The 15,018-nt window shown below is 37.9% G+C and overlaps 1 protein-coding gene, 1 long non-coding RNA gene and 1 pseudogene across 2 annotated transcripts; 1 reads left to right on the top strand and 2 right to left on the bottom strand.

Moving 5' to 3' along the window:
* Positions 1-271: 271 nt before the first annotated feature.
* LOC120201227 lies at positions 272-9,506 on the bottom strand. The gene is made up of 3 exons (XR_005523632.1): positions 9,372-9,506; positions 5,128-5,130; positions 272-282 (listed from the first exon to the last, which is right to left on the bottom strand). It is a non-coding gene; the product is annotated as an uncharacterized LOC120201227 (long non-coding RNA).
* On the bottom strand, positions 2,062-2,503 carry LOC120201226 (annotated as a pseudogene).
* On the top strand, positions 8,526-12,093 carry LOC120201224 (mitochondrial thiamine diphosphate carrier 2-like). Its single transcript, XM_039201885.1, has 7 exons — positions 8,526-8,788; positions 9,865-9,981; positions 10,195-10,306; positions 10,507-10,634; positions 10,901-11,053; positions 11,214-11,360; positions 11,534-12,093. Exons 1-7 carry the CDS (start codon positions 8,672-8,674, stop codon positions 11,750-11,752), a joined length of 993 nt encoding a protein of 330 aa, XP_039057816.1. The 5' UTR covers positions 8,526-8,671; the 3' UTR covers positions 11,753-12,093.
* Positions 12,094-15,018: the final 2,925 nt, after the last annotated feature.

The following is a 15,018-nucleotide window of genomic DNA, read 5'->3' as shown; positions in this document are numbered from 1 at the left end:
GGTAAACATGACAAAAAAGATTGGGCTTTTGTTTCATGGGATATAATCTGTAGAGCAAAAAGGGGTGGCGGAATGGGTTTTAGGGATCTCAAATCCTTTAATTTTACTTTTCTGGAAAATCAAGTATGGAAGTTTGTCCAAGACCCAAACTCACTGTCATTTCATGTCTTCAAAGCAAAGTACTTTCCTATCTCGTGTTTTTTGGAAGCGAAGCTGGGAGAATGAGCCTCTTACGCATGGACAAGCCTTTATAAGGCGAAAGAAGTGTTGAAAGAAGGTCTGCTTTGGAGGGTTGGCTTCAAAGGAAAAGCCCGAATTTTTCTCGATCGTTGGGGAGGTGCCGGTTCAACTCTCCACTGGATATTCAGAGAATGTGGAGAACCCCATTAGTTGCATCAAGTTCATGAAGATTGATCAGCCCCGATGGGAGGAGTCAAAAGTTAGGGTTGTCCTTCCTCAAGAGGGTGCTGACAAAGTTCTCAACACCATGATTTCCCCAACACCAGAAGACATGCTCATTGGGAACATCATAATACATAGTGTTATTCAACTAAGTCGGGGTGCAACTAGATCCTGATGAAAAAAGACACCGTTCGGAAGCTGTTTCCAAAATTAGAATTTTTGGCTGGAGATGTTGCCACGATGCTCTACCCACTGGCGAGAAGCTCCTTGAAGCAACTTTGTCTAATGGTGTTTGTCCCCTCTATAATTCGGAATCGGAAACCTCCTTGCACGCACTTAAAAATTGCCCCCCAAGTCACGTTCCGTTCTATTGTTGTCTGGTCTTCAAGGATCAGTCATTGATTGGCAAGGTTCTTCATGTCTTGACTGGTTTGAGATGGTTGCTTCTGCTCTGGACCGAGAGAGCTTCATAAGATTGCTGATTCTTGTGTGGAATATCCGGAATCGTCGGAACAGATGGGAGCATGATGAGGACTGGGAAAAGGACAAACAAGTTGTTAACGCTGCTTGGATTATTACTGCTGAATTTGGAGAAATAAATTCCAAAATGAGAGATTTGGTGAGCACTTCCCAAAGAACACAGGTTCTAGGTTAGACTCGTCCACACTGATTTCATCAAAATCAACTGGATGGAGCGTTCCTAGCAAGCTCTAATGAGGCAGTCATGGGAGTCGTTGCTTGAGACCTACATGGTACGGATGTTTGTGGAGTAGCTCGTAAACTCGATCCCCCAAATACTCCAGAATCAACTGAAGCGGTGGCTTTTATCCACAGATTTAGATTAGCCATCGAAAATGGATGGCAGCAAGTAATCATCGAAGGAGATGTCATTTCCATTGTTAATCGCCTTGCCATCAGAAGAGAGGACATTTTTGTCATCGGCTTGTTAGTCAATGAGGCTCACACGGTCTTGGCCAACGACCCGAGCTTCAAGGTCTTGTATGTCAACTGCGGTGCCGACAGAGTAGCCCACTCTCCGGTGAATTGGACCTTGTCAAGGAGCAATCCTTTCTGGCCATTTGTTGTCTGAAATCTCTTTAGAAAAAGAAATTCAGTGCCACAAAAATCAATATGAAAAAATAAATACTAACAAGATTGATTCAAGTAGTAAACAGTTTGATATCATTTAAGTAAAATTTTAGGTTCGAATCTTTCGGTATGCATAAAATCTCCACTGAGAGATTCACTCACCATAACAAAATGTGCGACTAAATCAATCCAGATTAATCACAACAAATTTTAAAGCTGGAGTATAGCCAAAAAAAATATTAAATAATATAAATTACTGGTGCAATACAAATAATTAAAAGACTCGAAACAATCGGCTTAAGACGAGAAATAAAATTATCATTTAATTTAGTAAGAAACTGACATTTAATTTTGAATATATTTTTATTACAATTTTCATATTTCATAAGATTTTATAAATATATTTGATTTATTTTTATATAAAACAACATATTACAACTTTTATATATATGAGAACGCAGTTAACAAAATTTTAGGAAATATTTGAAAAAAAAATACACATAATTATTAATCAAATATAAGATACACTTAAACCCAATAAATCTTTTAATTAAAAGGATAACAATAAATCTAACGCCGACAGTGTGTAATTCTACTACAGCCGCGTGAGTAAGGATTAGCCTGAGCTCCCAGTCGGCAGTTGTAATATGACGCGCCACGTCGTTAGCAGAGCATCGTGTTCCTCCTCAGCGCACCATAGCTGATGTAACGAGTCGCCGCTAAAATGCGCCTGTTGATCTCGGAGTCCACGGCGAATTCGGCGTCAAATCCCGAAGATTCCTCCCCGGTTAGCATTAGGCACTCGGAGATGGATCCGCGGCACTCCGGTTTAACCGGAAGAAAATAGTTGCCTAGGAGATAGAGGGTGGGAGACGAGGAAGAAACCGCCACGTGTAAGGCCAGGATTGTGCAAATGGCGAGGAAGCGGGAGAAGAATCTAGAGCTTCCCATTTTTGAGGTCTTCTAGTTTTCAAATTTCGCCGAAGCAGCGAGGGGAAAGAAGGGCAAGATTTGGGATTATAACGGATTGTTAGTAAGAGAAAGACACTGATATTCATATATATTTGCGATTATGCCACTTCTCTTCACACTCTCATAGAGGAAACACTTTCACACCGAGTAGTTTATCAATTTTTTAAATCTACATTCGTCCACAAGAATACATTATCAAATATATCCTCACACACATTACTCAACTAAATATCCATCACCTATCTCATACCCGTTCATACCCACATGATAACAACCTTATAACTTACATAAGTAATAAAACATAAAAACAAACATGTTCAGCAAAACATACATAAAAATAGACGAAAAAAACTTACAAAAGAAGACTACGGCTAAAAGAAAAGCACGAACGAAGGCGACGCTCACTGGTCTAACAAAGAAAAATTGATTCTATAAATTGAAAATTGACTTTAAATTTTTTTTTTGGTTAAATTATAACTCATCCTATAAAATTTTAAGATTTATAAATTAGTCTCTCAATGTTAGATTTACTGTAAAACTTTTCTGTTAATCAATACAAATATTCTGTATTTTTCATTTCACAAGCATGTATTTATCATTTTTACAACCTCCATACTAGAAGAATCTATTTGTTATGCCAGCTCACCTATGCAGTTATAACCATTTTAACAACTTGGCTAATATTTGTTTTATTGGTTAACATTCTCCCTACTTTCTACGGCTTCAACATCACCTCCATAGACATGCATCCTTTCGCGAAACATAGAAAAATAAGCTCTTGACAAGGGTTTGGTTAAACCATCTGCACATTGATGTGAGGCAGGAACATAATTAACTGCAACATCACCAGCAGCAACCTTTTCCCGAATGAAATGTAAATCCAACTCAACATGTTTCGAACGTGAATGAAACACTGGGTTTGCGCTCATGGCAATAGCACTAGTATTGTCGCTCCAAATGACAGGCTGACTAGAGCACACTATACCCATATCTTTGAGCAAAGCTGTAAGCCACACAACATCAGTAACAGCTTCTGCAATCCCACGATACTCTGCTTCAGTGCTGGACCTTGAGACTGAGTGTTGTCGTTTAGACGACCAAGATACCAGATTTCCGCCAAAGAACACACAAAATCCAGAAATGGAACGACGATCATCAATGTTGCCTGCCCAGTCAGCATCGGCAAATGCTTCAAGTTGAATTCCAGTGTTATTTTTTATGGAATATTAATCCATAATCCAAAGTGCCACTGAGATAACGAAGGATACGCTTCACGGCTATCCAATGTTGTTCACACGGGGCATGCATATATTGAGCCACGCGATTTACACTAAAAACAATGTCCGGACGTGTATGATTGAGATATAATAGAGCCCCCACGACACTTCTATACATTTGAGCATCTGGTAATAGACTTCCACCATTCTTACTTAATTTTGGTGATAAAACCATTGGTGTTGGCACCGAATGAGCACCACGCATTCCAGCTTTGTCAAGCAACTCAAGAATGAACTTATTTTGTAGTAGAACTAACTTCTGATCATTTCGTGTAACTTCCAATCCCAAAAAGAAATTCAATTCCCCTAAATCTTTTAGAGAGAATTCATTACCTAATAGCATCACCACTTGTGCAACATCCTCATCATCATGACCCGTGATGATAATGTCATCAACGTATATAAGAACATATACCATCTTGTCACCAAGTCGACGAATAAACAATGAGGCATCAGCCTGAGTACCATTGAAACCAATTCGAATTAAGAAGGTTCGTAACTTTGCATACCAGCTGCGAGGAGCCTGTTTGAGACCATACAACGCTTTCTCCAACTTGCATACCAATTGAGAGCCATCGACTGTAGATTTTTCAAATCCCGGTGGTTGCATCATGTACACTTCTTCATTGAGTTCCCCATTGAGAAAAGCATTGTTGATGTTGACTTGTCGCAACTTCCACCCATGCATCACGGCTAATGATAAAACTACCTTAACTGTGGACGGTTTGATGACAGGACTAAAGGTGTCGTGGAAGTCCTGACCAGGAACTTGAGCAAAGCCTTTTGCTACAAGTCTGGCTTTATGTCGTGCAACTGACCCATCAACATTATTTTTAATTCAGAACAACCATTTACATCCGATAGCCGTCCGACCATGAGGTAACGAAACTAATCGCCAAGTGCCATTTTGAACCAGCGCATTGTATTCAGTCATAACAGCCTCCTTCCATATGGGTGAGAGCAAAGCTTGTTGAATTGACACTGATTCATCGCCATCGATCATAGAATTTACAGAGAAAGCTTTCGGTTTAAAAGTGCCAACTTTACTCCTGGTAACCATAGGATGGATATTGGACATGGAAGGAAGAGGTCCATATACTGTACCCGTAGCAGCAGCTTCAGGTGGAACAAAAGTTGATGACCCTTGAAGTGAATTACTAGAACTAGCTTCTGAATTTTCAGTCGCATGTATTGTTTGTAAGTCATCAGACGAGTGAGTTTGAACAACTGAATTTGTGGGCATCATATTCGCTTGTCCCATGTTATCATATGCATTTGCAACCGGGAGAGAAAATACCGAAGTTCCACTTGAACCATAACCAGGATTGTCGTGCAACGTAGCTGGAGCAAGAACACGATTTAGTTGTTGAGTGCCTGGAACCTGAACAATCTTGGTGTATGGCATCAAGGACATCGTAGTGGAAGCAGGAATCGACTCTATAACCTGTCCTGCAAAAGGAAAAGTGCCCTCGTCAAACTTAACGTGTCGAGAAATAAATATTCGTCCATGCATAAGTGCAAGCTTATGACCGAAAAGCAAGCTTGTGTGACTGAAACGACCTAAGATATGGGAAACAACGACATCCAAAGACACGTAGGTGTTCATAACTCGGATTTTTACCAAATAACTTGCTGAACGGAGTCGAGCCGTGTAGAACTTTTGTAGGCAATCTGTTGATCAAATAAACTGCCGTAACAATAGCATATGACCAATACTTTAGTGGTAATGAGGCCTGAGCAAGAAGCGTAAGAGCCATTTCAACAATGTGACGATGTTTACACTCAACAATTCCATTTTGTTGAGACGTGTGAGGGCAAGTGAGTCGATGACGTATCCCGAGTTCTTGAAGAGCTTTAGTGAAAGGACGAAACTCTCCACCCCAATCACTCTGAACTTCCTTTATTTCCTTATTAAACTGTACACGAATTAATCGTTGGAACAATTTGAAGGCATACAAAGCTTGAGACTTCTCTTTTAACAGATAAACCCAATTATACCTGGTACATGCATCAACACACGACATATAGTATCGATATCCATTGGACACAACGTGAGGAGGCCCCCATAGATCCACAAATATTAAGTGAAATGGCTTGGTATAAGTATTAACAGATGGAGAAAAAGGTAGAGAATGGCTTTTGCCAGAGTGACAAGCAACGCAAACAAATTCATCATTAACCAAAGTTGTATCAACATTACATTCTCTACACACTTTGAGTAATGTATCCCGAGAAGGATGTCCTAATCGGTTGTGCCATAAGTGAAAATCAACAACCCCACGAGCTACATTACACTCGGCATGATCATTATTCCTTAGCAAGATAGATTCAAACTCATAGAGACCATCTTTCTCACATCCTTCAAGTAGCACCGCTCTTGTAGCTTCATCCCGAACTACACATCTATGAGCATGAAATTCAAGAAATATGCGGTTATCTTTGGCAAGCTTAGAAACTGATACTAAGTTCTTCGATATATGAGGAACATGAAGTAAATTATTTAACGTTAAAGAACGATCACGGCCATATAAACAAGAATGACCAATGCTGGAAATAGATAAGTCGTTACCATTACCAACCACAAGCTTACCATGTCCGTTATACTCCTCTCGACCAACAACATTATCTACATCCGACGTCACATGATGGGTGGCACCTGAATCGACAATCCATTTCCCAGATGATCGAGCAACACCACAACTACCCATATTGGACTTATGAGCACATTCAGTCGCAACTACTGTAGCATTGGAATCCCACACTCCTTGACAGCCACACGCAGGTGATGAGGAAAAAACACAAGAATGAGCAGCTGGATTGACAGTCGAAGAAGAGCGCCCCGCAGAGACCCCTTGAAAATTTTGGTCGAACCTATACCAGCAACGGTTCACTAAGTGACCAATTTCCCCACAAAGTTGACATTGAATCCGAGGCTTACCACGACCTCGACCACCCTGGCGATAAGCATAAAAACTAGGAGATGATCCAGTTGAATGAACAACCCCATTCACCGGCACGTCAGAAACCTGAAGGTTCGCAAGATTTGCGCTGATCGTCAAGCTATCAGCCTCCTCAAAACCCTTTTGTTGTAATTCTGCATCAAGCAACACAGACATAACACCATCCAACGTGAAAGGTTCTCTGCTAGCAGTGATAACAGCAATAAACGGTCGGTACTTCGATAGAAGACCGTTCAAAATGGTCATCACTTGCTCATACTCGGTCACCGGAGAACCACACGCGGCAAGAGCATCACAAAGCTCCTTGACCTGAGATATGAACGTTCGCATGCTCATTTAACCTTTACGAACTGCTTTCAAACGATAATGAAGATTCATTATCGTCGTTGTTGACTTGCTGGAAAAATACTTAGTGACCGTAGCCCATACCTGTGTAATCGTATCAGCTCCAACCAAGTGGGGAAGGATCGACGGGCTTATAGTGTACATAAGCCATGAAGCAAGTGCACTGTCTTGTGCAACAAATATTTCATATTCTTCATTTTCACCAACCGTACCATTTCCCAGAACCACTGTTGCCGGAGGAGGAGTGACAGCACCAGTGAGAAGTTTTTCCAGGCGATGACTACGAACCGCCAGAAGCACTTGTTGTTTCCATAAGAGAAAGTTGTGTTCATCCAAGACGACACTGAGTCGTTTGTTGGTGAAGATCTTTTGCAGCGTCGCCGATGATACGTCTGTATCACCTATCTCACCACCAGCCTGATACCATGTTAGATTTACTGTAAAACTTTTCTGTTAATCAATACAAATGTTCTGTATTTTTCATTTCACAAGCCTATATTTATCATTTTTACAACCTCCATACTAGAAGAATCTATTTGTTATGCCAGCTCACCTATGCAGTTATAACCATTTTAACAACTTGGCTAATATTTGTTTTATTGGTTAACACTCAAATTATATTTAAATTCATAATGATCTAAAATTTATATAGTAGATAATTAGTTGCGGGCGGATGTGGAACGGGCGGATAAGGTCTCAAATCTATCACCTATCTACTACCTATTACCTATGACGGATATAACTTTTTTATATTCACACACGCTTACTACTTACTAAAATTATACTCATCTCTGTCCCAATTAAAACGAATACAATACAAAATCTATGAAATTATACCCATTTATCATCCTACTTCAAACGATAAGATATAATTTATCGATTTGATTTAGATAAAGGTATAAATTTACTGTTTTTGTTGAACCAATGGATGAGAATTGGTTTACAATAATTAATCAATAGATTTCAATAATAAAGTTCTTTTTTTGTTAACCAATAAAACAAATATTAGTCAAATTGTTAAAATGGTTATAACTACATAGGTGAGCTGGCATAACAAATAGATTCTTCTAGTATAGAGGTTGTAAAAATGATAAATACAAGCTTGTAAAATGAAAAATACAGAACATTTGTATTGATTAACAGAAAAGTTTTACAGTAAATTTAACATTTTTTAATTTAAAGTTAAAAAAAGGTTCTTTTTTAAATTTTTTTTAATTTGAATATATATATATAACCGAAAATTCTCTCAAGCTTGAGTGTCTGTAATTCTTACAGTGTTCCTTATGTGTTCTCAGTTTTCGCATGGACTAGCCGCTCCCACAATTCAGTAAGGCGGCAAAAAGAGAAAACTCATTCCTTTATCTGTTTTCTTCTCTTTAATTTTCCTTCGAAAAGTAGTTTTAATACGACGGTAACCTTTCACGCGCTCCGCCCATTCCCAATTTCCAGCTACCTTTACGTTTCTTCTTCTTCTTCTTCTTCACCTGCATTCTCTCATTCCAATTCTTTTCTCCCTTCTTAAAATTGGGTTTTCAATTCGGAAGACTAATTCCAGAAAGCGAGTGCCTAAAAAGAAAGGGTTTTCCTTTTTTTTCCTTTTCTAATAAAGAAGGCAAAGCTCTGGCAATGGAAGAACCAGGGCAGTTAAATAGGGCATTACTCGATGCCACTGCAGGTTCCGTTTCTGGTGCCATTTCCCGGACAGTTACTTCTCCTCTTGATGTTATTAAGATAAGATTCCAGGTGAACAAGGGGTTTTATTTATTGTTATTATTTTCATTGTTGTTGTTTGTTTTAATATGATGAAGCATTGGGATTACTGTATATGTTGTTATATTTATGATATTCTTTCTGGGTTTTTGATTTTCTATGAATTAAACTGTGTTTAGGCTTTGCTTGCTGGGATTTTGATAGAAAGAGGTAAAAGATCAATAACTCGTTAATCTAATGGTTCGGATTCATATTATATGTTTACTTTGTAGCTTTACTAGTTTTCGCCATCCTTGCTACCTAGCAAAATCTTAGAGAACAAGTTGTTAGGTCTCGTAGGGTGTTTGGTGAACGGTGAACCCATTGATTGCCTCAGTGTAATTGGGAATGTTGTTCTCTATCCGAGTTCAAGCAGGTGTGAGTTCGACTGTAGCAAATGTACGTTGTCAATGGCTAATAAAGATTCTAAATAAATACTTCATCGTAATCATTCCTAGACTATTCAATATATATATATATATAGGCTTTGAAATTTCTCATTGGACGAATATGCTTAGTGTAAAATCACCCTTGAAATACTGACTGCATAATCTTCATATGTGACATATCTTCTAACGAAGTGACGGCCCCCCTTAGAGATGGTAGGGGTGGCTCTCTTTTTGTAGTAATTGTGGGCATCTCTCCTTTTCCTCTTAGCTTGCACAGTTTGCTTGTGTGCTGCCTTAGGCACATCTTTCTTTCTTAGTTTCACGCTGGCCTAATGAACAAATGAAAGTGAGTCTTTTAGTAAGCGTATATAAACATTCAGGACATTGGGTATCAGATAAGACAGCTAAAATCAATTAAAGTTTGCTATTCATTCTTGTTTTCTCACCATAGCAAATTGTCTCCTTTTTCCATGTTTGATTATCATAAATATGTAGAATAAAAAAAGGATTATCTTAAACATGTTTTCATAATTTTATCCTCATTTTATGATGATGATGACACGCAACCTCGATGTTATCTCATATACCATTCATGAGAATTTTCATTTCAGCTTAGGGCATGTGTCAGGATATATTAATGCTTTGTTGCAAGCATTAAGAAGTTTATTCCTATGCTGATAGGTTCAATTGGAGCCTACATCATCATGGTCTTTGATCCAGAAAGATCTTTCTGGATCATCAAAATATACTGGAATGTTTCAAGCAACAAAGGAGATATTCAGAGAAGAGGGTTTACCGGTATGAAGGCCATTTTCTTGTAGACTTGTATGTTTATTTCCTCTTTTATTTACCTACCTGGTTATGTTTGTGAATGGTTTATATAGAGACCTTATTAAATTCCGTAGTTAACCACATTGTTAGTTAGCCTTTTCTTTTTCTGTTTTCTGATTTTCCTGAATTCTGGTAGATTTGTTTCTTTGTTCTCTAATTCACTATGCTTGTTTATGGCAGGGCTTTTGGCGAGGTAATGTCCCAGCCTTACTTATGGTTATGCCATATACTGCTATACAATTTGCGGTGTTACACAAAGTGAAAACTTTTGCTTCTGGTTCTTCCAATTCAGGTACTTTACATTGCCCAATGTCTTTTCTTATGCTCTGATCAAAAGTAATAAGTTTCGGGTTTGCTGTGTATTGACATCAGCTAGTTAATATAGAAGCATACGATATCCACTATTGTATGTGGTATTTTAATATCTAACTTTTATAGTTTCAGATGATAGCTTTATGTTGTTTCTTACGTCTTGATTTTGTGACGGTGCAGCGGATCACCTTAATATAAGCCCCTACCTGTCTTATGTCAGTGGAGGATTAGCAGGCTGTGCAGCTACTGTTGGATCTTATCCTTTTGATCTTCTACGGACTTTATTAGCTTCACAAGGTGAACCTAAGGTATTAAATTGTATAATTCTGTGATGTCATTTTCTGCTTTGATAACATTTCATTCTTTTGTGGGAGATATATTTTTGAATCCCTATAATTACTTGTTCATAAGGTCTTTGGAAAATTTTATAATTGTATCCTTGAACTCATAAAGTGTGATGTGCGAAAACTTCTTATGCATGCAAGCCCCCGTTGTATCCTCATACTTCTTACCTGCAAAGGCTTTAATTTCTTCAATGTAGCTCATTTATTCGACTTTTCCAAATTACACGTAGGTATATCCTAATATGAGATCGGCACTATTTGATATACTTGAAACTCGTGGCTTCAGTGGATTGTATGCTGGGTTGTCACCGACACTGGTTGAGATCATTCCTTATGCTGGCTTGCAATTTGGCAGCTACGATACATTTAAGCGTTGGATCATGGTCAGGTTTTTGTTATTTTACTCAAGACAGAATAAAATGAAATTTCTTGAATATATTTGAAAATTTGATTTGCTCTTGAGACGTGCTTAGTTGTGGTTCAAAATATTGAATATATATTTTCTTCTGACATATGGTTTTGGTGTTTATGTCATCATCTTAGGCTTGGAACCGGTTAAGATCGTCAAATACAAGGTCGACTACGGATGACAGCCTTTCAAGTTTCCAACTTCTCATTTGTGGACTAGCATCTAGTACTTGTGCGAAACTCGTCTGTCATCCGCTTGATGTAGTCAAGAAAAGGTTCCAGGTACATCTCGGAGCTTCTTGAAACTCACATTGCACCATCACTCGGTCTCTGAATATTCAATAAATTTTTTAGTTTCTGTTAGATCTTGTGCTGTGGTGTTAGATCTCTTTCCTTGTATCTTTTTAAATAATAGTGTGATGAATCATGTAACTGTAGTGTTAGTCTGGTTGCAGATTGAAGGATTGCAGCGGCACCCCAAGTACGGTGCCCGAGTAGAACATCGTGCTTACGGGAACATGTTTGATGCCTTACATCGGATTCTGAAGTCAGAGGGTTGGCATGGTCTATATAAGGGGATTGTTCCATCAACAATCAAAGCTGCGCCGGCCGGTGCTGTAACATTTGTGGCTTACGAGTTTACATCAGATTGGTTAGAGTCCATTTTGACTTGAGGCTGACCCGGATTTTCATTTTTGTTTTCCTTCTCATCTATTACATCATTCATTCATTTTCCCTGGATTTTGTAGAGGCCCTCGTAAGAAAATGGGGGGAAGGGTTTATCATAGTACATTCAATTGTCATTTCTTACAGCAACTTGATATTGTTTATAGAAATCAGTTGTCAGATAAAGATGCAGAGCAACTTCTTATGCCCCTGAAACACAAGGAAATGCTATTTCTTTTTCCTAGATAGTTGCATGATCTATGAAAAGCTTTGAATGTTGAATCAACGCGAACTTGTTCATATCGAGCTAGATCGATAGCAGAACCAAAATGATTCTTGAAGCTATCATTTAAAGTGTTATTATCCAATTTCAAGGCTTTGTGAGAATCAGATGAGCATCGTTGTAAAACTGCCATCTTTCTGTTGTATTTTTCATAAATTCATAATAGAGTGTATCCATCAGAGAGAGAGCATCAAAAACATTCTAAACTGTTCCTCTACATGCAGAGGAATATAAACTAATGTCAACTGATAAACTTCAAAATTTCTTCTAAAATGAACCAGCACCGCACCCTTATTCAAACACAAAATCCAACTTGTGAATAAGAGAAAAATGGAAGTCGGCGTTCTTTGTTTAGTGTTTTTTTGGGGTTAGTGTTGTCCTCTGGAGGCAGGGATATGAATTGCAAGATCGTTCGGACCTTTGCGACATCCAGTCTGAACTTCTCTGCAATCTGGTTAACATCCATGGGACCATCGTGATCATCGGCCTTGCCCTGATGTAAAAAGCATGATGTGGTGTAGCTGTTTCACATTCAAGGTTCCTGGAGGCGCGGTCCTTTCCTCATACCTTGTGGACTCGGGCGCTGTATTCCGCAATTTTGGCAAGGGTCTGCTAGGATTTTCGGCTACAAATGCCTGGAGTAGGAGGAAGTTAATTATTAACCAACATTAAAAGAACACTATCTCGTGTCACAAACATTCCCCTCCACTGTATCATTTTTTTTATTTTTTAAAAATAAAATATTATTTAAAACGTTTTTTTAAATATACGAACACAACATGTCATTATTTTTAACGGTTTTTTAATAATAAACACCTAAAAGTGTAACCGGAAAAACGTTCTATACCTATCTTTGGAGTTGTGTGTGGAAGGGACGCTCGCAAACTGACTGAATCCTCCAAGGCTACAGCTTTCATTAAAGGAATTCACTTTGAAATCGAAAACAGAAGGAACAATGTTACCATTGAAGGAGATGTTATTTCCATAGTGAACCAGCTTGTTAATCTACAACCAAACATATCGGTGCTTAAATTGATGCTCAACGCTGCCTGATCAACTCTTAGTAGCTCCCCAAATAAGGGTAAGCAACTAAGCATTCGATCGAGTCAAGTAAAAAATAGTAGGGTTATTCGAGTTGACAAGTCCTATTTATAACTCAAACTTTATTTAAAACTTTTGTACTCAAATCGAAACGAGTCGGAATTTTGAGTTTCTATTTAAATTTAATTGTAAATATTTATAATCTTATGATATTATTTGATTCTGATTTAAATGATTTTTTTATAACTATATACAATACATATATCTTTTTGTTCATATGTGATATACATATATCTTTTTGTTCATATGTGATATATATATATCATACAGAGTCGATGGACTTGACTCAAAATTGAAAATCAACCCACTAATTACTAAAATTTTCAAGTTATTCAAGTTACTATTTGGGTTCTATTTTATAACTCAATTTCAACTTAACTTTTTCAAGTCTAGTCGAGTTTATGAAATTACAACTCAAAGTTAATTTGGAGTTTTTTTCAAGTCAAATCGAGTTGAAAAAAATGTTTTTTTGAGTAGAATCGAGTTTTACTCACACCTATCCTCAAACCTCAAGGTGCATTTTATTACCCGTAAAGGGCCAAATTACTGGGATGATGTGTCCCAAAATTTTTATTTCCTAAATAATGCACCCTTCAAATTATTTCCTAGAATATGTCATTTTCTACTGTGGAGTGTGAAGACGTCGTGTAATTCATGCGTCTTGTTGAAGACGCCCAGATTTTCATGCGTCTTTAAGCTAGATTCACTACACCAACCATTTTTTTGCTCTATAAAGTTATGAAAAAATAAAGTCGCATAGTAATTCATGCGTCTTTCTCTTGAGACTATAAATAACACTCTAATTTAAAAAATAATTTGGTAATAACCCTATACAAGGAGTTTTTTTTTCAACACCCTATATGAGCGAGGAAGCCCCTAAAGCCAATCAAACTGCTCATGATCCAGCAAATTGTACCTTATCATGAACCAATCCTTTTTAGATTATTTTAAAGAGAAAATCGCCTCAGTGACCAAAAATGCCTTATAATATACGATTTTAACCAACTTTTTCCGGATTTGCCAAAATGACCAACAAAATCGCAATGCGATCGCTAATTCGCAACGCGATCTCCATTATCGCAAATTCGCGTTGCATTTCGTGTTGCGATAGTTGGAAATCGCGTTGCGATGGTCTACAGTGTCGTTGCGATTTTCCCAATTCGCAATGCGAATAAGTAAATCGCAACGTGAATTGGGAAAATCGCAATGCGATACTGACTATCGCAATGCGATACTTACTATCGCAATGCGATAATACAAATTCGCAACGAGATACTGACTTTCGTAACGCGATTTACATAGCGCCATTCGTATTAACGCGTATTTTTTTTTCAAATTCCAAACACGAATTTTTTCTTAATAAATCGAAAACTGAACCGTCCACAGTAATCGTAACTCATAACCTCAAACCCAAAATCACAACACTCAGTCTCATCTCCATCTCTCACTCTCTACGGCAAAATCCGTCCCCATCTCCGAAGATTTCCGTCCCCATCGCCGGCGAAATCCCTCACAACCATTCACAGTCAAAAAATCCCTCACAATCATTCAGAAATGGAAAATCAACCTCCGAGGGTTAGTTTTTTTTATTTTTATTTTGAAATTTTTGCATTATTTTAGGTTTTTCATATTGAGATTGATGATAAGTTTACTGGTAATTTCAATAATAGATTAACCATTTCACTTAGATTTCTTATTAAATTCATTCGATTGCTGCCAATACTGCTAAACTGTTTAGCCTGTGAAGTTAGTATTTGTCTTTGTTTTGTCTTTTGGTTGAAGTAATGCAGAAGAAGAATAGTTTCGAGAATGAAAATCGCAACGCGGAAATAAATATCGCAACGAGAGAATCGCAACGCGAAACCAAAATCGCATTGCGATTTTCATTTC

This window comes from Hibiscus syriacus, unplaced genomic scaffold (assembly GCF_006381635.1).
Source record: "Hibiscus syriacus cultivar Baekdansim isolate YM2019G1 unplaced genomic scaffold, ASM638163v2 tig00007043_pilon, whole genome shotgun sequence".
In the NCBI taxonomy this organism is placed as follows: domain Eukaryota; kingdom Viridiplantae; phylum Streptophyta; class Magnoliopsida; order Malvales; family Malvaceae; genus Hibiscus; species Hibiscus syriacus.
This window is presented reverse-complemented; position numbering and strand designations above follow the sequence as displayed.